The sequence below is a fragment of the Molossus molossus genome, unplaced genomic scaffold (assembly GCF_014108415.1).
Source record: "Molossus molossus isolate mMolMol1 unplaced genomic scaffold, mMolMol1.p scaffold_m16_p_18, whole genome shotgun sequence".
Taxonomy (NCBI): domain Eukaryota; kingdom Metazoa; phylum Chordata; class Mammalia; order Chiroptera; family Molossidae; genus Molossus; species Molossus molossus.
The window spans coordinates 42901724-42925100 of NW_023425353.1; the positions used below are offsets into that span (position 1 = coordinate 42901724).

Genomic DNA, 23377 nt, shown 5'->3' on the forward strand with positions numbered 1-23377 from the left:
TAAAACAACAATGAGGTATCACCTCACACCTGTCAGAATGGCCGCCATCAACAAATCATCAAACAACAAGTGTTGGCGAGGGTGTGGAGAAAAGGGGACTCTAATACACTGCTGGTGGGAATGCAGACTGGTGCAGCCGCTATGGAAAACAATATGGTGCTACCTCAAAAAATTAAAAATTGAACTTCCATTTGACCCAGTGATCCCACTGCTGGGAATATACCCTAAGAAGCCTGAAACACCAATCAGGAAGAATATATGTACCCCCATGTTCATAGCAGCACTATTTATAATAGCTAAGATCTGGAAACAGCTCAAGTGTCCACCAGTAGACGAATGGATCAAAAAGCTGTGGTACATATACACAATGGAATACTATGCAGCGGTAAGAAAGAAAGATCTCTTATCCTTTGAGACGACATGGAGGGACCTGGAAAGTATTATCCTAAGTGAAAGAAGCCAAGCAGAAAAAGACAAATACCACATGATCTCACTTATATACGGAATATAATGAACATAACAGTCTGAGGAATACAGTAGACCCAGACACATGGAAGTAGGGCACAGACTGACATCCTTCAGAAGAGGGGATGGGGGGGGGGGGTGGGAAGAGATTAACCACAGAACTCATATGCATGTATGCATGACCAATGGACATGGACAACTAAGCCGGGGACAGGGTGGAGGGGGGGTGGGGTGGGGGGTGCCAATGGGGTAAAAAGGTAAAATATCTGTAACAAAAAAATAAAAAAATAAACATAATAAAAAAAAAAAAGAAAGCTCTATGTTCATTCTTCTATCATGTATAATCTATTATAAAGGTAAATTTATAATAGAATATAAAATTTTAATGAAAGAATAAGACAAGCAGACTTAAAATTTGTTTTAGTTACCAAAACCAAAGTGGTATTATTATTATAAATAAAACTTTATTTTTTAATTGCTAAAAGAAAATTAAGCATTGAATAAATGAATAAATTAAAAATATAGTTAAAATTCACATCTAGTAAGCAAATATAGAGAAATTATAATACTGTCTAGTAATGAAAGAATGTAAAAAAACAAAACAAAGTGCTACTTTTAACATAGTACATAAGCATAAAGAGAAAGTGAGAGAAAATATCTAACACTGGCAAAAACTATGGTAAAAACACTTGTAGATTGCTAGTGTAAACTGCTATAATCCTTTTGGAAATAATTTGGTAATATGATTTAAAAAGCATAAAAATGTTCATTCCTTTTTATCTATATCTGGGAACCAATAAAAAAAAATCCACATAACAATTGAAAATGTAGAAAGTTATATTTATAAAAATGTTTATAGCCTCATTGACTATAATGAAAAAAAGAATCTAAATGTTCGATCATGAAGGGTTGATTATATTATGTCACATTAACAAGAACACTGCATGCAACTTAAATGCTGGTTATTAAGAATACACAGCAATATAAAATTATTTGATATTAGTGAAAAAGAATATAAAATGGAATTGCACTCTGATTAAACATATGCAGAAATCTACACAGGAAGCCACACTAGAAAAAAAATACATTAAAAATAATAAAGGTTGAATTAAAGTGACAAAATTATGGGTGATTTTATTTTGCCAATTTTCTATGATATAATTTTGTTACTTCAATGTGACTAAATTAATAAGATTTCTTATTTAATAAGATTTCTTTTGAGAACTGTAAAATTATAACACTACTATTTAATAACATTAAAATTAATAAATTTTAAATGTCTTGCTAAGTCTGAAAACAATGAGCATAAAATTATTAAACTTCATTTTCTTTTAAAACAATTTCCTGTGCTATAGAAATATGGAGCTGAATAAATTTCTGGAGAAGAGTGACACTCTGTGGAGAAACAAAAGATGAAATATAAAGTAATTCACCTCTCATTTCTTCATTTACTTTCCATTAGTTCAAAAAGAAGGGGGTAAAAAGAATTATATGGGTCAAGTCAGAATAAATCAATGGCAGTTTAAAAGCCATAATTTGAAACAAATACAGTTGACAATCTAAAAACCAGCTCCAAGAGACATAATTAGGAACATGGAAGAATGATAAGGGTTAGGATATAAATCATGGAGTCTACCCTTTTTAGTCTATTAGTGTCTGGATTATGTTTCAGGGAGAACCAGGAAGTACCTTTGAGTAGCCATGTATGTCAGAATATCAAAAATTGTAACAGTATTACACAACCTCACAGCATTCACTAACTCAGAATAAAGTCCTTTGTGTATTCTTCACACACACACACACACACACACACACCCCTATTGTTTGAAGATCCTGATTCTTCAAACCAAAAGTCATTAACAGAATACAGATAGAGCTAGTTTTACAGAGGAAATAGATCTCTTAAAAGTTGAGTAAACCAGATTTATGTTCAAATAGTACGTATAAAATTCAGATGCCTTAAAATGTAAACAAACATGCTTAACTCCAATTTTATAATAGTGAGTTATTTTTGAAAATCCAACAAACTGAAGGAATAAACACTATTATTTTAGCAATAACTTTCCAATTAGGTTTCAAAACACAAAAAATATGATCAAATAAAAACATTGTTACATAAATGATGTTTCCTCTGGGGCAGAGACAAGTTGGAGAGAAATCTACCATGCATATTGCCCACTTGTATAACAGTGTATTTTCTATTGAGATATAATTAACATGTAACATTGCACTAGTTTGTGGAATACTTAGTGTATTTATCTATGATTATCCAAATCATTAATAAATATGTCTTTATTAATGACCCAAAGGCTTTGCTCTTAGGACAGTCTTAAGGACCAAATTGTTGTTAATATGTTTATGTCATATTTTTTATAAATTGACAGGTTTCTATTTCTAAGCTTTCATAACTGAATTTCCATATTTATCATCTCCCTTAAGTATGTTATATTTAATTATAAATATGTACAGTCCTTAAATATTTAAATTATTTCTTCATGTTTTCCTTTATGTATAGTTTAACCACTTTAATGATGATAAGTTAATGAATATTTGTTATATAAGCTTTTTTCCTATACCCAAAAGAAAACTATTGCATATGGGCTTACTCTAATATTGTAAGAATTTATTTTGTGTTTGTATTTTACTGTTATTGCTTTGAATAATTCAAGTATCAGAAACTCATCTATTTAAGGAGTGGAAAAGGAATGGAAATCATTATTTCAGGTCTGTGATCGCAGAATCAAGTGCCTATAATAAACCTGGTGTGATGTTTAAGGGCAGCCTCTCAAGCCACACTGACTGGGTTTCATTCCTACCCCTAGTATCTCTGACCTACATGACCTTGGACAAATTATTTAATTTCTCTGTACCTCAGTTTCTTCATCTATAAAATGGGAAAAATTAAAATTATCGTACACCGACTCCATGGAGTTGTTGGTAGGATTAAATTAATAATATACAAAATACTTAGCACTTTGCTTCTATAACTGGGAGCTGTTGTCACCACAGAGAACAGACAGGCAACCGAGTGAGGTAGGCTGGGTCACAAGTTGTGGGAATGCAACAACTTTGTGTCCACGCTGGAGCCTAGGAACTTGGAGGGCCAGTGTCTCCTTTATAGAGGGCAGAGAGCAAAACAAATCCACTCTCACGACTGATTGTAGAAGTGCGTGCCCAGTATATTAGTTTCCTGTGGTTGCTGCAAAAAATTACCACAAATCGGTGGCTTAAAATAACAGAAATGTATCCTCTCACAGTCCTGAAGGGCAGAAGTCTGAAACCAAGGTGTCAGCCAGACCACACTGCCTCCAAAGGTTCCAGGGGAGAATCTGCTCATTGCTTCTTGCAACAGGAGAGGCTGCTGGCACTCTGTGGCCTTCCTTGACTTCAGGCCATATCACTTCAGGCCACATCTTCCACGTTCACTTCACCTTCTCCTGTGTGTCTTCTCCTCTGTCTCAAATCTCCCTCTGCTTTTCCCTTATAAGGACACTTGTCATTGGATTCAGGGTTCATCCAAATAACCTAAAATGATCTCTTCGTCTCAAGATCCTTAATTTAATTACATTTACAAAGACCCTTTTCCCACATAAGGTAACATTCAGAGGTTCTGGAAATTGTCTGGACACATCTTTTCAATCTACTAGACCAATGTTTCCAATCTTTGGATATATATTTTTTTCTTTATTGATTTTATAGAGAAAGGAAGGGAGAAGGAGACAGACATAGAAACATCAATGAGAGAGAACATCAATCGGCCGCCTCCTACATGCCTCCCCATTGGGGATTTAGCCCACAACCTGGGCATGTGCCCTGAACGGGAATCAAACTGAGACCTCTCAGTCCATGAGATAATGCTCAGTCCACTGAGCCACACTGGCCTGGCACAAAGTAAATTTAGAATGATACATAGTAACACACACACACACACACACACACACAATTTATCATGATTATCTCTAGGGGAATTGATCGGTTTGGAAGATACATCACTGTACATCTTTTTCTATTAATTTTATGTTTGAAACATATCATTGTATTACCTCTTCAAAAAATAAATCATCCCTGGCCGGGTACCTCAGTTGCTTAGAGAGTCATCCTGATATGCCAAGGTGGTGGGTCCGATCCCCCGTCAGGACATGCATAAGAATCAACTAATGAATGCATAAATAAGTGGAACAACAAATCAGTGTTTCTCCCTTTCTCTCTCTCTCATTCTTTCTCTCTCCCTCACCCCTTTCTCTCTCTAAAATTAATCAATCAATAAAAAATTTTAAATAAATAAATTGAAAACATAAACTTTACTTTAAGTCCATACGTCATATATCTAACGCTTGTCCTGGGATACAATATAGTTAAACTTACATTTGTAGTTCATGGAGCCAATATAAAGTTTTTGCCATGGTTCGTCCATCATTAAAATGTGGTGTTGGGGCCCCATACAAGTCAAACCTATGGAAATTTGATGGGTAATTTCGGGTCTTCGCTTCTCCTGTGAAAAGAAAGGAGAGACTTCTGACTTCTGCAATACAAATAACCTTATCTTGAAGGAAGTACATTATGTTCTCATTGACAATGAAAAAAGAGTGGAACAAAGAATGAAACTGTAACAGTGCAGGGACCTGCACATTTTGGCTACAGATGACAGAAGCATTCTCCCATGTGAGGTAAGAGACTGGTGGGACAAGAGTTCCTTGTGTTAATATTTGGAAAGTAAGTAGGGAAATGATGTAGAAGAAAAACATTTTTTTTTTACTTTTTTTTGGTATGTGCCCCTAGCAGGAACCAAACCCGGGACTCTCTGGTCCACAGGTCAATGCTCCAACCGCTGAGCCAAACTGGCCAGGGCGAGAAAAACATATTAATGATGAACAATGCAAGCCCAATTAACATTCCAGAAATCCTGAGACCAGGGAGATACGGCAATGCTTGGGGACCCCAGCGGTCCTTTCCCCAAAGCTAAGAGCTGAGAGGTTAGTGTTTTATACTTGCTTTCACTGAGATTTGGTGACATCATCAGAACACTGAAACCTTCACATTTCACTAAAATCACTTATCTCATATTAGAAACATTCAAAGGGTGATTGAGAGCTAGGAACCCAACAGGGAGGTCTTTATATTTAAGAGCTAATATTGTCATTTTTCTTTTCTAGTCGCAATATGGCATTAGTTTCATATTTCTAGATAAGAAAGTAAGACTGAAACTAGAGTTCATCTCAAAGGTTAAGATATAATAGAATATACTCAGCCTCATTAGTAACCCAAATAACATAAATAAAAACAAGCATGTGAAATAATAACTGGTCTCTCAGTTAAGTAACAATAAAAAAGATCAGCCAACTTACTATAGGGGAAGATGTAGGGAAGTGAAAATTCTCATATTCTGTGTGTGTGAGGACAAACTGGGGAAGCTATTCAGGTGGACAGTTGGGTCCTAAGAGTGAAAATTTCAAATGCTCAAAAATATAGGAATGTATCCTAAGGAAATAGATCATATTCACAAAGATATACAAACAATATTTTTTAATATTGAAAAGTACAATATTGAAACTGACATGAAAAGACAACCAAGATATTCATACAATGAGGGGGGATCAAGTAGGAAAAATATATACACAGTGGGGAGCAAAACACATACTACTCATATATGAATGAGTAAAGAAAAACATCTATGAGCCCTGGCTGATTTGGCTCAGCGGTTGGAGCATTGGCCTGTGGACCAGAGAGTCCCGGGTTTAGTTCCCGCTAGGGGCACGTACCAAAAAATGAATAAATAAAATTTAAAAAAAAAAAAAAAGAAAAACATCTATGAGAGTATCACCTGTGGAAGATTGCAAACTGTGGAAGATTTTCATTTTATTTTATGTTATTTTTTCTTTATTGATTTTAGAGAGAGAGGAAGGGAGAAGGAGAGAGAGATAGAAACATCAATGAGAGAGAACATCGATTGGCCACCTCCCACATGCCCCACACTGGGGATTTGGCCCGCAACCTGGGCATGTGCCCTGACCAGAAATCAAAGCAGTGACCTCTTGGTGCATGGATCGACACTCATCCACTGAGCCACACCGGCCAGGCTTCATTGTATTTTATATATTGCTCTGTAGCTTGCATTTTACAAAAGAAATATCTAGCCCTGGCCAGTGTGGCTCAGCAGTTAGAGCATCAGCCCATGGACCAGAGAGACCCGGGTTCGGTTCCCGCTAAGGGCACATACCTCGGTTGTATTTTGTCCCCGGCCCAAGTTGGGGTCGTGTGAGTGGCAACCGCTCGATGTGTCTCAGTCACCTCAATGTTTCTCTCTCTCTCTTCCTCCCTCTCACCCTTCTTCTCTATCTGAAGATAAATGCTAAAATGTCCTCGGGTGAGGATTAAAAAAAAAAAAAGAAATACCTATTACTTTAGTAATAATTAAAATTAAGTGCATTTGAAAGAAATTGTAGATATATATTTATTTTTATTAAATAGTGTCCTTGACATATTATTTTAAGTAAAAAAAAAAAAATGTTAATGTATATATCAGGTTCCCCCAAAGCATGGAAAATATAATCACATTAACTAAAGACAGCTCAATGGATAGTGAGTTAGAAAGTTGTTTAATATACCAGCTGGAGTTATCTCTGGTGAATGGGATTTCAAGATTATATTCACTTTTTATTCATGTTTTCATATTTAAATTCTGCACAATATTATGCATTTTAAAATAAAAACTGAAGTACTTTCATTATGAAAAAAAATAAGGACAATATTTAAAAGATTGGATTTCAGGACTTTTCAAGAGGCTAATAAAATTTCTGTAAAAATCAGCAAATGAAGTTCAGTCATGTTATAGTCCATTAGAGCTCTTCCAAATATTTTTTAATCTACACTCATTTAGCACCTCCAATTGCTAAATGCATGTATGATATCTCATTGTAGGTTGTCTACATATATTCACTTCATACATTTCTTTTTAAAACCACTAAAAGGCATTGGATTCGATTGTGCAATGAACACTAAACTTTTTTTAAAAAATGAATAAAATATTTTCACAAGAGAGGGAAGGAGGAAAAAAGGAAGAGACTCATGAATCCATAAAAATCCTAGAAGAAACTGTAGGCAACAAAATTTCAGACATCATACGCAGCACAATTTTCACTGATACATCACCTAAGGCAATAGAAACAAAGGAGAAAATGAACACATGGGACTACATCAAACTAAAAAGCTTCTGCACAGCGAAAGATACAATCATCAAAATGGAAAGGCTACCCACTGTATGGGAGAGCATGATTGCCGATGATATATCAGATAAGGGGTTAATTTCCAATATATAGAGAGTGCTCATACAACTCCACAAAAGGAAGACAAAGAACCCAATTACAAAATGGGCAGAGGAACTAAATAGACACCTCTCCAAACAGGACATACAAATGGCTAAGAGACATATGAAGAAATGCTCAACATCACTAATCATCAGAGAGATGCAAATTAAAACAACAATGAGGTATCACCTCACACCTGTCAGAATGGCCGCCATCAACTAATCATCAAACAACAAGTGTTGGCGAGGGTGTGGAGCAAAGGGGACTCTAGTACACTGCTGGTGGGAATGCAGACTAGTGCAGCCACTATGGAAAACAATATGGTGTTACTTCAAAAAATTAAAAATTGGCCCTGGCCGGTTTGGCTCAGCGGTTAGAGCGTCGGCCTGCGGTCTGGAGAGACCCGGGTTCGGTTCCCGCTAAGGGCACGTACCTCGGTTGCAGTTTGTCCCCGGCCCTGGTTGGTCGTGCGGGTGGCAGCCACTCGATGTGTTCCTTTCTCATAGATGTTTCTCTCTCTCTCTGTACCTCTCTCTCCCTCCCACTCTACCTGAACAAAAAATGGAAAAATGTCCTCGGGTGAGGATAAAAAAATAAAATAAAATAAATTAAAAATTGAACTTCCATTTGACCCAGTGACCCCACTTCTAGGAATATACCCTAAGAAGCATAAAACACCAATCAGAACGAATATATGTACCCCCATGTTTGTAGCAGCACTATTTACAATAGCTAAGATCTGGAAACAGCCCAAGTGTCCATCAGTAGACGAATGGATAAAAAAGCTGTGGTACATATACACAATGGAGTACTATGCAGCGGTAAGAAAGAAAGATCTCTTATCCTTTGAGACTACATGGAGGGACCTGGAAAGTATCATCCTAAGTGAAACAAGCCAAACAGAGAAAGACAAGTATCATATGAGCTCACTTATTTGTGGAATATAATGAACATAACAGTCTGAGGAATGGGGTAGTCCCAGAGACGTGGAAGTGGGGTACAGACTGACAATCCCCAGAAGATGGGTTGGTGGGGGAGAGATAAACCACAGAACTTATATGCATGTATCATGAACAGTGGACATGGACAACAAACTGGGGACAGGGCAGGGATGGAGGGGGAGGGGGGAATCAGGAGAAACATCTGTAACAAAAATTAATTAATAAAAAGTAAATAAATTTAAAAAAAAAAGGAAGGGAGGACTAAGGGGAGGAATGGAAGAAAGGGAGGGAGAGAGTCAGAAAGTAGAGGAGTAGAAACATGGAGAGAAGTCGAGGTTGCGAGGAGAAACGTGGTGACCAAGGGGGTGGAATCTGAATGGGAGGGTGGAGACACTCTCAGGACTGGGATCAGGTTAGAGAGTGTAGAGAACCAGCAGAGACTGGTCATGAAAGAAGAGAATGGCAGATTCCAGACAGTGGGACAATGGGCATAGGAGACCAGTTGCAGCTATGAGCAAAAGTTTAGAAGGAAGGGCATAGAGAAGGAGTAAGGTGTGAGATGGTGGTGGTGGAGGAGAAAAAGTAAAGAAATAAAAAAGGAGCGAGGGAGAGAGGTGTCTTGAGCTGTAACCAAGGGAGAGTCTTGCTTCAAGCTAATGGAAGTTGGGTTCATGAATCATTCACAATTCAGCAGCTTTCTCAGGATATATATCAGAGTCTAATTCTCAATCCTCTATTATATCAAGATTCTATTTAACATTAACACATCAACAATTAAGTTGTGTTATAGCACTATAAACATCTACTGCCTTTTAGCTGTGCTATAGAATAATTCTAGTAATAGGCTACTATTAATCAAGATGACTTAATACTTATAATAATAGCTATTGAGCCTTTCCCATATGGCATTGTGCTAAGCATTTTACAAGCATTCACTAATGTTCACAATACTATTATCTCCATTTAAGAGACTAGAATAGACGGTAATGGGACAAGTTTTTAAAATATCAAAGGTCTAAAAGATGAGCTAGAATTTGAACCTGATAAATCTGATTCAAAATTTGTTCACTTAGCCATTACCCAATCAATATTCCTCATATAAAGCTAAGCACTTAGAATCATCCTAACATTTGAAAAAGAACAGTATTTTAAAGCCTAAAACCACTAAAACAAAGTAACACTCTCTAACTAACATTTAATCTCTCTTACCTGTATTTTCATTTTGATGATATGTACATTTCTACATTTTATATACAAAATGTGTTAAGGGTATGTATTCCCAGCTATCAGAGTTTATAAAAATATTATTATTTATTGATTACCCATTATATGCCAGGCACTTAATTTTTTTTTTTTTTTAATCCTCACCCGAGGATATTTTTCTATTTATCTTCAGAGAGAGTGAGAGGGAGAAAGTGGGAGTGGGAGGGAGAAAGAGAGACACAGTGACTGGTTGCCTCCACACGACCAGGGCCAGGGATGAACCGCAACCAAAGTACGTGCCTTTGGCCACTGGAATCAAACCCGCAACTCTTTGGTCTGCAGGCCAACACTCTACCACTGAGCCAAACTGGCCAGGGCACCAGGCCCTTGACTTTATACACATTATCTCTTTTATTCCTCTTCACAAATCTGAAAGTCCCATATACTCGGGCCTATTTTACACTGGAGGACACTTACCCACATAATAATCATTGTGAGAAACAACATACAGATCATGTTTTTCGTCTCCTTCTTTAAATACATCTTCATAGGATTTTGGTGGATTCACCACATCTCTAGCGGGTATTTCTGAAGAAAGAATTAATCATGTCAGTTTCAAGGTATTACTCATGATATATTTAAATTAAGTAGAACAAATGACAAACAAGGTAAGCTGATTGCATAAGCTACATCTCCACCCTAGGAGAACAAAAAGTCAATATAAATGAAGACTTATCAAGACAGACAGGACATAGCCTAGACGTTACTATTCTAGGGACCCTATTTCACCTGGCTCAATCCCTGGAATGCTGAAGAATATCATCAGAACGTATTAGTTAACTGTTTAGGCTATTCTGAGCCATATTCCAAGACCAGTTAAATTCCCAATTCTGAGAATCTCTAGACAATTTTGATTTCAGTTTGCTCCAGACTTCTCATCACGATCTAAGCAAATCTGAATCACTAATCAGGTTCAGAAACCCTGATGCCCTGTGGGGTAGCCTTGGTGCAAATGTTGTCAGCTGTTGATTGGAGCACACACCCTGAGTCTGTTTTGATCTCAATATCCATCTTCAAAGTAGCCAAAAGTACCAGGGAAATCACTGAAATCAGAAAGAAATCCTTCTTCCTACTGGTCCCCAACCCTAGAGCTATAACATGTTTGTTTAGTAGCTGTTTTCTCAGGACTGGTGGCCCCTGGTTTCGTATACAGTGAATTATTTTGTTTTCATTGTTTTACATAATGACTTTTAAATATAATTCCACTTCTAATTTCCCTTCTCTTTCAACCTAACAACATAGATTAATAATAAATAATAATATATAATTATAATAAATATATTGATTGTTAATTAAATATATAATTAATATTACATCGTAATAATTATGAAATATAATTTCATTTATAATTTCATTCTTCCTTTCAACCTAACAACATGTTTTCTTTCTTTTGGAGTTTCTGCCAAAAATTGAGGCCTGTAAACAAACAGTTATGACTACCAGAAGGTGGTCCTACTCAAAATAACCCTATAAAGCAGTATTTCTTTCTGATAGATGAACTACCATACTTATTAATAGACACACACACATTTTGGAACATTCTTTCTATTATATATTTAAGTGAGGTACACCTAAACAATACTTTCCTTATTAAATGAACTACTCCTAGACAGCAGTTATATTACTGCTGTAACACTGTAATGCCATGTCTACATAAATACAATTTTTAATTCTATGAAAAAGATATTTTATCTGTTCTGAAATACATTTTCCATGTTTCAAATTTTAACTTAAGAGATAATACAATAAAGTACAAATGCATATTTTGCATTCTAAGACACAGGCATAATTTATCTCCAGGGTGGATGTCATTATGTTAAGGAAAATAATCTAATGGGATTTTTGGTGGAAAGAGTCCTGGAGCAGAGCCTTAATGGATGCAAAAAGACAAATAGAATGGAATTTCTCTGTTGGATAAAGATGCAATTTGAGGTCTCCTGTAAGACCCTGGAGATGGGAGAGACCTGAAAAGGATAATAGAAGATAAACGTGAGAAACATGTAAAGAAAAGCACCCAACAACATGGCAAGAAGCTGGGGCTTCAGAAGAAATGATAACCTGTGACCAATTCAATTACGTGTTGTTGTTTGTTGAATGATGTGCTTCACTCCTTCTGAAAATGAGAGGGCAAGTCTGTGCAATACACTACCTACGTTTGTTAATATCTGAGTAGATATTGTGGATCGCATGAGCAGGGGGGAGGTGTGCAGCATTTACCAATGTTATTTGTTCCTTGGTCTACTTTATGAAAGAGTTTCAGAAAGAGTTAAGAGTTATGAATACATTGGGGGCATTAATGAATATAAAACCCACAAAAGGGAGAAGGTATTGCAGCCTTCACAGCCGGTCCCAATGTCAACTTTTCTGACTCTCTTTCCTGTCTTTTTTTTTTTTTTAATTTATTTATTTCTGAGAAAGAAACATTGATTTGTTGTTCCATTATTTATGCATTCATTGGTTGATTCTTATATATGCCCTGACTGGAGATTGAACCCACAACCTTGGTGCACTGGGACAACGCTGTAACCAACTGAGCTACCCAGCCAGAGTTCCCTTTCCCGTACTTATATAATCTCTACTATGTTTACCAAATCTCCACTTCAAAACCAGAAATTTTTACTGCCTGGCACACATAAACTCTAAGGATTCTGGATCTGAGAGTAACTTTGTTGCTATGATCCCATCTTTCATTCTTCAGTCATGATTGGCATTGGCACCACCACCACCAAACACCAACCTTACCCATGGTATATTTAACCAAATTTTCTAAGAATTATTTTATCACCCCTCTTATCCCTTATTTTTTTTTACTACCTCTGATGACTGCTGTCCCAAATGTAGTTTTGAGTATATCCAGGCCTTTAGGTAATCCTGGCGATTGATCATGAGATTTTCCTAATGGTGCTCGTTGATTACTAAAATATATTGATTCCTTTTTATCTTTAATTTTCTGTTGGAATGTTGTAATAGGCTGTGGGTTTATCAATATCTTTGCCTAAAGAAATCATACAAAGCACAAAAGTATGAACAAAAATAAGTAAAAATTTGAAAGCTAACACTCTAATAAATAGTTGGAGAGGAGAAAATATGATTGTAGAAAAATAATTCCTTATCATTACTTTGCTCACCTTCAAAGGAACTGTCACAGTTGGGGCTATGAAGCTTATACACACCTAAACATAAACTTTGAAAGGGGTTAAAAGGTTTAAATGGGGTTAAAAGATTAATGAAAGGAGCTCCCAGGCTACTTGACTCCAATATTCCAGAAAAGGAGGATTGACAAGCAAAAGAACCACAACTTCCACTAACTTTCTTCTGAATCTTGACTGTCCATTCAGTAAATATTATCAGGTCCCACTCAATGTAAATCTAAGCACTCTGTAGTGCCTCTAGGCAATAATCATCCAGTCTTTGTTGTTCCCTAACAAAGCCTGACAGCATTTCTCATTACTTTCAGAATATGGAGTGCAATTTGGCTTTTCTCATCTAAGGGAAGAATATCTAGTTTGTGGCTTAAACCATTAATTTCTCTACATTCTTTGGGCGGCCACCTCTTGAATTTTTTTTTTTCCAAACTATAAGAGAAAGTTTATTAAGAAAGTCACTGAGGTAGAAGTGAGCCATAGAAGAAATGGGCTCAGAAAACAAGTTACAGAGGCAAAAAACAAGCCCTTGGACCTTAGGGAAAGAGAAAAGTAAAGGTAATGCACCTGCCTGGGGGCGAGAAGAGGGGAAGGGGAAAGACAAGAGAGTCGCCAGATTGTTTTTCAGTGCTCAAGGTTAAGGGTGAAAATGAGATTGGAACTGATGATTTCACTAATACCTCATTTGTGCATTTTCATCTTGGTAAGTTAGTAATATACAGGGGAAAAAGAAAAAGAAGTTACCGGTAGTGAAATTTTAGATCTTATTCCATGTGTCAAATAAGGTGCAATTTGAGGATCATTTGCTCTGCCATAAAACACTCTTTCGGCTCCAGGGGGTGGATATCTGAAGTTGAAAAATTTTTTTGCCTCAGGTGGAGTAATTGGCTACAAACAGTGAGACAAGAAAACATAATTATTAAGTACAGTTTTTAAAACACTAGGAGTGATCTATATCAGCAATTTTCAACCAGTATGCTGCAAGTATTTTTAAACATGTAATACCTGGTATGTAAGTCAGGGGCACTGACCTCTTTTCCCTTAAACTGTCAAATAAGAAAATGACAATAGCCAACACAACAAGAATAGCCATCCGTTATGAGTGAATCAAAATTATACCTATTTTTTTGGTCAGATTGGCAAAAAATATATATTTTTGGTATGTCACAGAATTTTAGTAATTAGTTTATGTGTGCCATTGCTATTGGACCCAGAAGAGATGTTATCAAACAGCCCCCTGAGTCAGAGGGAGAGGCTGTCCCCTCCTTGGTTCTTGTCAATCTCATAGGAAAGATTTCAAACAGGTGATATCAGACAGCAGCATTGTGGCAAGCTAATTTATTAAGGAAGCAAAGTAAGAAAATTTATTAAGGCAGCAAGGTGAGCAAATTTATTAAAAATACAATTGGCATAAAGCACAATTGGGCACCCAGCTAATCTGAGCACCCTGCCTCTAGAGGTTTAGAGTTTTATATTTTTCTGTCTATAGGTTTCAAGGTTCCTCTGCTGGATATCTTGGGCACAGATAGGGTTCAAGGTTCCCCTTTTACTTTGTTGTGGCTTCCCCAGAATTTATGACAACATCTGGCGATTTTATCTTGGCAAATCTCAAGACTGCTGACTTCTTTGTTCAGCGAATGAAATAAAACTTCCCCTTCTATCCTTTCCCCTTCCCCCCTCCTGCCTTCGCAGTTCCAGGGTGATTTAAGCTATATATTCTCTGGTTAGGGAGGAGAGGTATTAACTATTTGCTCTCAAGTGTCCTTTGTTGGGGAAGATAAGGTCTTGCTGCAAGCTGGCTGCAAGCTGCCCAAACTGTTTGGCCTTGTTAAATTTTCTTGTCTCGGTTTCTCTATTCCACTTGAGCTGGCTTACTGGCCTGACTCACCATGAGATGAACAAGGCTGAAAAATCGCTGATCTATACCCAATGAACACCCTTTATTGCATGCATATAGTATGTACCTGGGGACCTACAGCTCCAAATAATAAAATTTCCTAAAAATTTTTTTAATGAAAATAATTTATTTTAAAGGTTATATTTAGGAAACAACTGGGAAGGCCCTGGCCAGTTTGGCTCAGTGGTTGAAGCATTGGCCTGCAGACCAAAGAGTCATGTGTTCCATTCCAGTCAAGGGAACATACCTCAGTTGCAATTCAGTCCCCAGCCCTGGTCAGGGTTGTGCAGTAGGCAATCAACTGATCTCTCTCTCTCTCTCTCTTTCTCTCTCTCTCTCTGTCTCTCTCTCACCCCCACCCTCCCTCTCACTCTATCTGAAGATAAATGGAAAAATATCCTCAGGTGAGGATTTTAAAAACACAAAAACAAACAAACAAACAAACAAAGCCACCAGGAAATATCCAGTTTAGAAAGCATGCCATAAATATTTCCTTTGAAATAAATGGAATCCCCTGTAGCTAAAAAGCTGGAAATCATAGAACTGGAATTGTCACTTCCCTGGACAAAAATCAATAGAAGGCCTCAAAATACAGTAAATAATCCAAATCCACATACAATATATTAAATTTAAACAACTTTCATAAGGAATGTTGAGCGTTGTCTATCTTCCAATATTCATATGCAAGGTAAAAACATAAACACAAATGCATATTGAAAATGCTCACCCTTGGAAGTTTTTCAGTCAAGCAGGTTGCAACTCTGTATCCAACTGGAATAACTTTCCCTGCCTAAGGGGGAAAAAATGCCATAGTTGATCGTTGTGGGGGGAATGGGGGGCAGGGGGTGTTGGGGAAGTAAGGAATAATATTTTGAAGAATGAAATTTATTTCAAACTTGGCCTATGCTTCTAATGCTACAAAAGTTACTTTCAGCTACTTAACACAATTAAGGAAAAAAGTAAGAACAAATTTCAAATCTTAAGCAGTCTTGATATATAATACAAACATTAAATGCTAAGTATATATAAGCATACGTTTTTTACAATGCTAGCATTGTAATCCAATCCCTCTGTGAAAAGCTGAGGGATTCAACTTTCAGAAATAACCTGGTCAGAGTTCCTATCAGTACAATGGGAACATGGCTGCATTCAAGCTAAACCCAAGATAAAATGTTAAGTAATTCTGAATGTGTGTGGATGTGTTTCTGTGTGTGGGTATTTCCACCAACACTCTAACTTTTGGCATATGCAAACATGTCACGCATGGCCCAGCTCCTTCAGTGAATGTCCTTTGTTCACTTAATTCTAACTTGGATCTTATCTGTGTTTCTTTGCCAAAGGCAAAGATTATAACAGTTCATTCCCAGTAATGCACCTCTTATCTATTTTCCCTTTATTGTTTCAAGGCAGCTGACAATTATGTCTTCGATCTCAGCTGGTTGTTCTTTAGATCTGGTGCAGAGGTTTTGTCCTGGGAATTTTTCCTTTGCCATTCTTCAGAGTTAGATTGCCCATTCCGCCCATCTATTCCTCCTTTTGGGTTAACTCCCCCATTTCACCAAAGAAAATTCTTTAGTCATTTCCTAAGAAAGAATGCATAAAAGGCCACTTTTTTATTCCTTACATCCTTGAAAATGTATTCTGTTCTTACATTTGGTTAATAGTTTGGCTAGGTCCAAAATACAAAGTAGCAAATAATTTTCTTTCTGATTTTTGAAGGCATTATGCCAATGTCTTTTATTTATTTATTTATTTATTTATTTATTTATTTATTCCTATGCCAATGTCTTTTAAAATATGGTCTTGATGCAGTTCTAGATTTTGTTCCATTGCATGTAACTTTTTTTCTTCCCTAAGGAAGTATTTAGAATCATCTCTGTATCCCTAGCTTTTAGAAGTTTCACAATAATGTTTTTTGGTATGAGTCTTCTTTTTCCTTCATTTGGCTTGATCCTCAATTAACTCCTTACAATTTTTATTTGTATCCTTCAATTCAAGAAAATTTTCCTTCATTTCTTTGATAATTTTCTCCACCTTATTTTATCTTTCTTTCCGGAACTACTATTAATGAAATGTTTTCTAATATTTCTTTCTTTTTTGAGGGTTTTCTTTTCTTTATTGATTTTTAGAGAGAAAAAAGGGAGAGGAAACGATACAACCATCGACGAGAGAGAACAATTGGCTGCCTCCTGTATGCCCGCTACTGGGGATCAGACCCACAACCTGGGAATGTGTTCTGACCAGGAATCAAACCCGCGACCTCTTGATACATGGGTCGATGCTCAAGCACACTGGCGGGGCTCTTTTTTGAGGATTTTAATCAATAGTGGCAAGATTTATTAGTGAAAAGAGGTAATATGCCCTTGGAGTGGCAGTGAGCAGGCAGGCCATAAAAGCAGCTGCATGGACTCAGGAAAGGAAGTTACAGAGGCAAAAAGAAGAGTCCTCTGCTGCTGCTTCTGTTCCCTTAGTTGCAAGTCTCATGTGGACACTTAGAGTTCAGGAGAAAGGAAGGCAAAAAGTATGCCCTCACTGGTTTGGCTCAGCAGTTACAGCATTGACCTGCAGACCTAAGGATCCTGGGTTCTATGCCGGTCAAGGGCACATACCTGGGTTGCAGGTTTCTCTCTCTCTATTTCTCTCTCTCTCTCTCTCCCCCTCCCTCCCTTCTACTCTATCTTTAAAAAAAAAAAAAAAATCAATGGAAAAATATCCTCGGGTGAAGATTAACAAAAAAAAAAGAAGGCAAAAAGAAGGGAATGGGCTTGCTCCTAGGAGGGAGTGCCCATTTCCTAATATTTCTAATCTTTTTTCTTTTGGTTTTAATGTCTGAGAAATATCTTTGATTTCACCCTGCAGTGCCCTTTTGAATTTTTATTTAGATTATCATGTTTAAATTTGAATTAATTCTTTCTTCTCTGGTTGTTCTTTTAAAAGTTCCAATCTTGTTTTATGGACGTAACATCTTTTATCTCAGGTCATCTTTTATGTTTGTTTACATTTTCCTCTGTTCCCTCTGTGTTTGTATATATATTTTATGTGACCTAGTTTTTACCCTCCATTTCAAGCTGGAGTCTGATCCACATAATAAAAAGTTAGGCACTACTGCCCTGGCTAGTGTGGCTCGGTTGGTTGGAGTGTCATCCAGTACACGAAAAGGTTGTGGGTTCGATTCCCAGTCAGGGTACATGCCCAGGTTGCGGGTTTGATCCCTGGTCAGGGCAGGTGTGGGAGGCAACCAATTCATGTTTTTCTTTCTCTCTCTCTCTCCCTCTCCCTCCCTTCCTTACTCTAAAACAGTGGGTCTCAACATTCCTAATGCGGCCACCCTTTAATACAGTTCCTCATGTTATATGTGGGTGTATGTGCATGTGGGCAAACCCACCTGGAGATGGACAGAGGAGCGGTGTCTTGGTTCCTAAGACCATAGGAAATATGTGTTTTCCAATGATCTTAGGCGACCCCTGTGAAAGGGTCGTTCAACCCCCAAAGGGGTCGTGACCCACAGGTTGAGAACCGCTGATAAGTCATCCTAAACAGATCACCAAGTTGCAAAAAGGTTTGCTGACAAACCTCCAGTATAATATAAGTATACATAAGGTGTTCAGATGATGAAGCAGCCTTTACTTTGGTAAAGCCCCAAATACCATTTTCCCCCTCTAGACTATTCAGAATTCCAGAGCATAGTAATAATGGTAATAATAATTGACAATGATAAAGCACATAGCATGTGCTGGACACTGTTCTTAGTGATTTATGTGCATTAATTCATTTAATACTCATAATGATTTCCATGAGGTAGGTACTATTATAACATCACCATCTCCTCTGTGAGCAAATTGAGACACAGAGGTCTAGTAACAGGGTTACACTGCTCATATATTGGCAGATACTGATCCCAAGCAGGCTGGCTTCCAAATCTCTACTCTTATGCAGGATGCTTTATTGCCTCTCTATGCACTGTCTACTGGTGAGAGGGCTGGCTTTCCTCCTGGCTGCTGGCTCTCCAGGGGCCTTTGGGAGAGGAAGCTCGTGAAACTGCAATACAGAAAGTACACTCTTTCTTACTTTTAATGCCCCATTTTCAGCCTGGAGCTCCCCCCCTGTATTATCTTGAGCTTGGTGTCTTAGAGGCCAATTTATTAAGAAAATAAATCCACAGCTTTGGTGGAAGGAAGTGGAAGCTGGTACAGAGAGGTAGGGAGTCAAGGTAGCACAGAATGGAAAGGAGAACTGGAAACCCAACTATACTGAATACAGACTTTCAAGTCTTTGATTTTCAGATCCAAGCCTTACTCTACCTTCTTCCAAAGGCTGAGCTTCTCAGGGATTGTTCCAGTCAAACTGGACCATTTCTGGAAATTACCACCTGACTCCTCTCAAACTTCACATTTTTCCTGCTCTGCAAAATCAATTGCCATATATCCATCTTCCTATTTTCTAACATGTATTGAAATTTCTCAGTTGTTGTCTCCTCTTCTCTTTTCTTTTCCCTTGTAGTTGATTGTCTTTAAAAAACGATTAAAAGTCTCAGAAATCAGGACATTTGCATTGATATAATACAAGTATCTAGTATAATGATCCTATTCAAATATCACCAGTTGCCCCAATATGTCCTTTATAGCAAAAGGAGCAAATCCAAGATTGCAGTGTGATTGTCTGGTTCCTCTGAGAAGCAGACACCAAGATTAGACGTGTAAGAGATTTATTAGGGAGCAGACGTGTGAAAGATAAAGGGGGAGGAGAGACAGGAAGAGATTCAGACCATGACACCTGTGAAAGCAGAGAGAGAAGTATTAAGAAAAAAGAACTTCAGGCTATAGCAGTTCTGAGAAAATGCTGGCCAGGCTAAAGATTGGTCTCTGAGTCTGAATTTCCCATTAAAGGAATTCCATGTTGGGTAAAAAGGGTCAAGTTCTAGTATCCCTGCCATGCTCAGTCACTGGGAGTGTGGTCTGGTGAATGCTGGGATAGATCAAGAGGTGGATGCTCAATCAGGTATACTCCCCACAGCAGGTCTTCTTAAAGGAGGAGTGAGCCAGACACCTCCATAGCCACCACACATGTATAGCATTTAGTTGTCACGTCTCTTTGGTCTCTTCCAGTCAAGAGCAGTTACTAATGTTTGCCTTTCACAACACTGACATTTGTCTTAATACAGGCCAGTTATTTTATTTTATTTTATTTTATTTTATTTTATTTTATTTTATTTATTTTTGTTACAGATGTTTCCCTTTTTCCCCCCACTGAGTCCCCTCTACCTCCTACCCCCACCCCAGGCCAGTTATTTTATAAAATGTCCCTCAGTTAGACTAGCATTGTCTTATTAAAGTTACACAATTTTGTCAGGGATATCACAAAAACAGTGCTGTGTGTTCTTCTATCAGGGAGAACACACTGTCAATTGGTCCTATTACTACTAGTGTTAACTTTGATCACTAAAGGAACGTAATGCCTGCTAGCTTTCTCCACCAAAAAGTTATTTTTAATTTGTAATTAATCATTATTCTCTGTAAATATCTAGTTTCTCACTAAACTTTTACCTACTGTTTTGGTATCCATTGAGGATTCTTGTCTAAATCATTACTACTATCATAGTTGCCAAATGGTGACTTTCTAATTCCATCATTCCATCTACATTATTACTTGGCATTATATAGCAAGAAAGCTTCCTTTTCTTGCCATTTATTCATTCATTCCTGTATTTATATCAGTATGGGCTCATGGATTTGTATTTTACTGAATAGTAATTTTATTCAATGCTCAAAGTATAGCAGTTTGGGCTATTGGGATCTTTTCCAAGTTTGTTTCTGTGCCTCTTTGACATATCTGTACTATTCTTTGAAAATTTTCTTTTGGGCTCTCAAAGGTATTCCAAGTTCATGCACCAGCCCTAAAATTAACCATTGTCCCAAAGAGTTTTTATTCCTTTTAATATAGAATATATTTAGAAATAAAGATCTGTGTTTTTGGTGGCTACCTCCTCATCAGCCCCCAGAGTACAGTTTTCAGTGACCTATTTTACTTCTCACATGACTGGTTTTCAAGATTCAAGTCAACTTAGGAAGGTTGATACAAGACTAGTCTTAGCTGCTGAAGACTCACCAACCCATAATCATGTCACCTTCTTCTCTCTAAACTCAGTGTGGACTAACATTACAGTCCCGTCATCCCATTGGGCCTTGGCCAAGACCACTGTGTTTAACCCATAGATATCCCTAATTCTGAATATCTCAAAAAAGTTATGTATAATAGCATCAATGTCCTTCTCCCCAGAAGGCCCTGACCCATTATAAAACCACCCACTTCTCAGAATTCTGAACAGACTGGCTCTATACAAATTCAGACAAAATAAAATTGTGTGCCTTTTTTCAGTACCCGGGCTTGTATAATCAGCAAGTTCTCACAAGATTTACAAATAGGTAACTCCTTTGCTTCTACCCATTCCCCAAATAGCTATCAGGTCCCCTTAGTATAGAACAGGGGAAAAATATAAAGCATCCCTTCCCATTACTTTTACCATATTATAAAATCATTTGTCTATTGATCTCGAATCTCTAGACTCTAAGTTCCTTGAAAGCAGACAAAATATCTTTTTTCATTTTTGTAGCCACAGTGCCTAGCATACTGTCTAGTAATTGCAGACACTATAATTTGTTAACCTTCCTTTGAACCTTTTCTTCCTTCTTCCTGTATCACAACCAAGTAGGGCTTAGCCCAGAAATATGAAGATTGTTCACTATTAGAAAATTAACCATTTCAATCTGGAAAAGATGTATTTCAACAAATGGGACAATTTTTCATAGCTCAAAGTCTTTTTCTGATTTTTAAACATTCTTAGCAAATTGAGAGTGGATATAGGTGTCCTTAACTTGATATCAGAAATCTTCCACAAAAATAATACTCAATAGTGAAGCATTAGAATCATTCCCACTAAAGTCAGGAAAGAGATCTTACTTTCAATATCATATTATTGATCATAGGCAATGCAATGATATAGAAAATAGAAATTTTATACACACACACACACACACACACACTGAAGAGGAAAAGATAAAAGTGTCAATATGATTGTTTAGTTAGAAAATCCAAAAGAAGGCTCTGGCCGGATAGCTCAGTTGGTTAGAGTATTATCCCCATGAGCCAAGGTTGTGGGTTCGATTCCCAGTCAGGTCACATACAAGAATTAACCAATGAATGCATAAGTAAGTGGAACAATAAATTGATGTTTCTCCCCCCCCCCATCAAAGAAAAAAGAAAACCCAAAAGAAATAATGAAAAACAATTAAGACTGTTGACAAAAAACAGGGGTTCCACAGAAATGAAAAAAGCAACATGAATATTATAATACAACATGTATCTCAGTGAGAGGATTGAGAAAGGCAGACTGAGGAATGAAATGAAGGTCAAAGAGAAAACAGAAATCAAGAGGAACCACTCATGTGCACGGAAAACAAAGCTGACGTCTAGAAAGGAAGGCAGACAATCAGAGGAGATCAGACAAAGTAACAGCTGGAAAGAGTCCAGTGGGACAAGGATTATCAGAATTCCAATGAAATCTTTGCAGTTTGACTGCACAAACCCAAACACGTCTCATCAGTGCAGCATCTCTCTGAAGATATGGCTATACACAGTTCCCAGGGAAAATACTAGGGGGAAAAAAAACAACAACTTACACTTGGACAGCAAGGCAATCGATCAAAAAATTTCCCAGAGTAGATGGGTCTGATATGATCTGTAGGTTCCACTCCTGGTTCAATGTTTTCAGCATCCATTTTCTCTTCAGGTTGTTGGGCAAACAGGCATTCGGGAGGTTCTATCACCAAGCCCATTTGGGACTCTGTATTCTTCATTGCACCTGGGTCCTCTGGTTGAGGCAGCCCAATGTCCACCTCCACAGCAGGCTTCATCTCTACACTGGACTGCACCACCGCACAGGTTGGCTCTTCTTTCAGTTCTCGACTAGGTTCCACACCCAAAGCCCCTAACCCTTCAGGGGCACCGGCCACTGGACCTCCTCTGCTCCCTAGGGCCTGAGGACTTGCACACACCTTGCCCAAGGGAGGCCGCATTACCCTTCCAGAACACGGTGACCGAAGACACTCATTTTCTAAACCCACTCTTTCTGGCAACATACCCAGAGGTTTTGTTTCCTGTGAGGCTGAACATCTGTTGACTCCTAAATTACTCCTCTCCATGAGGGTCCTCGACAAATCCTGTCTTTTTAATCTCATTTCAAGACCCTTGTTCAACGGAGATATTGTTTCTGATGATGACATCCTCTCCTCATATTTATTTCTAACCAAGGGGCTCTCCCTCCATGGGGAATCTTCTGTTCCTAATCCATTTCTGAGCCCCAACTCC

General features: G+C 37.6%; 1 protein-coding gene across 1 annotated transcript in view; it reads right to left on the minus strand.

Annotated features, from left to right (window-relative positions):
- The window catches only part of EFHB (EF-hand domain family member B), a 42686-nt gene extending 19601 nt beyond the window's left edge, over window positions 1-23085 (minus strand). Inside the window, exons 1-6 of the mRNA XM_036267474.1 lie at window positions 22690-23085; window positions 15741-15803; window positions 13861-14004; window positions 12788-12968; window positions 10391-10501; window positions 4831-4957 (exon numbers count right to left, since the gene is read on the minus strand). Of these exons, the coding sequence (XP_036123367.1) occupies window positions 4831-4957; window positions 10391-10501; window positions 12788-12968; window positions 13861-14004; window positions 15741-15803; window positions 22690-23085 (1022 nt within the window). The remainder of the gene's footprint in view (window positions 1-4830; window positions 4958-10390; window positions 10502-12787; window positions 12969-13860; window positions 14005-15740; window positions 15804-22689) is intronic.
- Window positions 23086-23377: the final 292 nt, after the last annotated feature.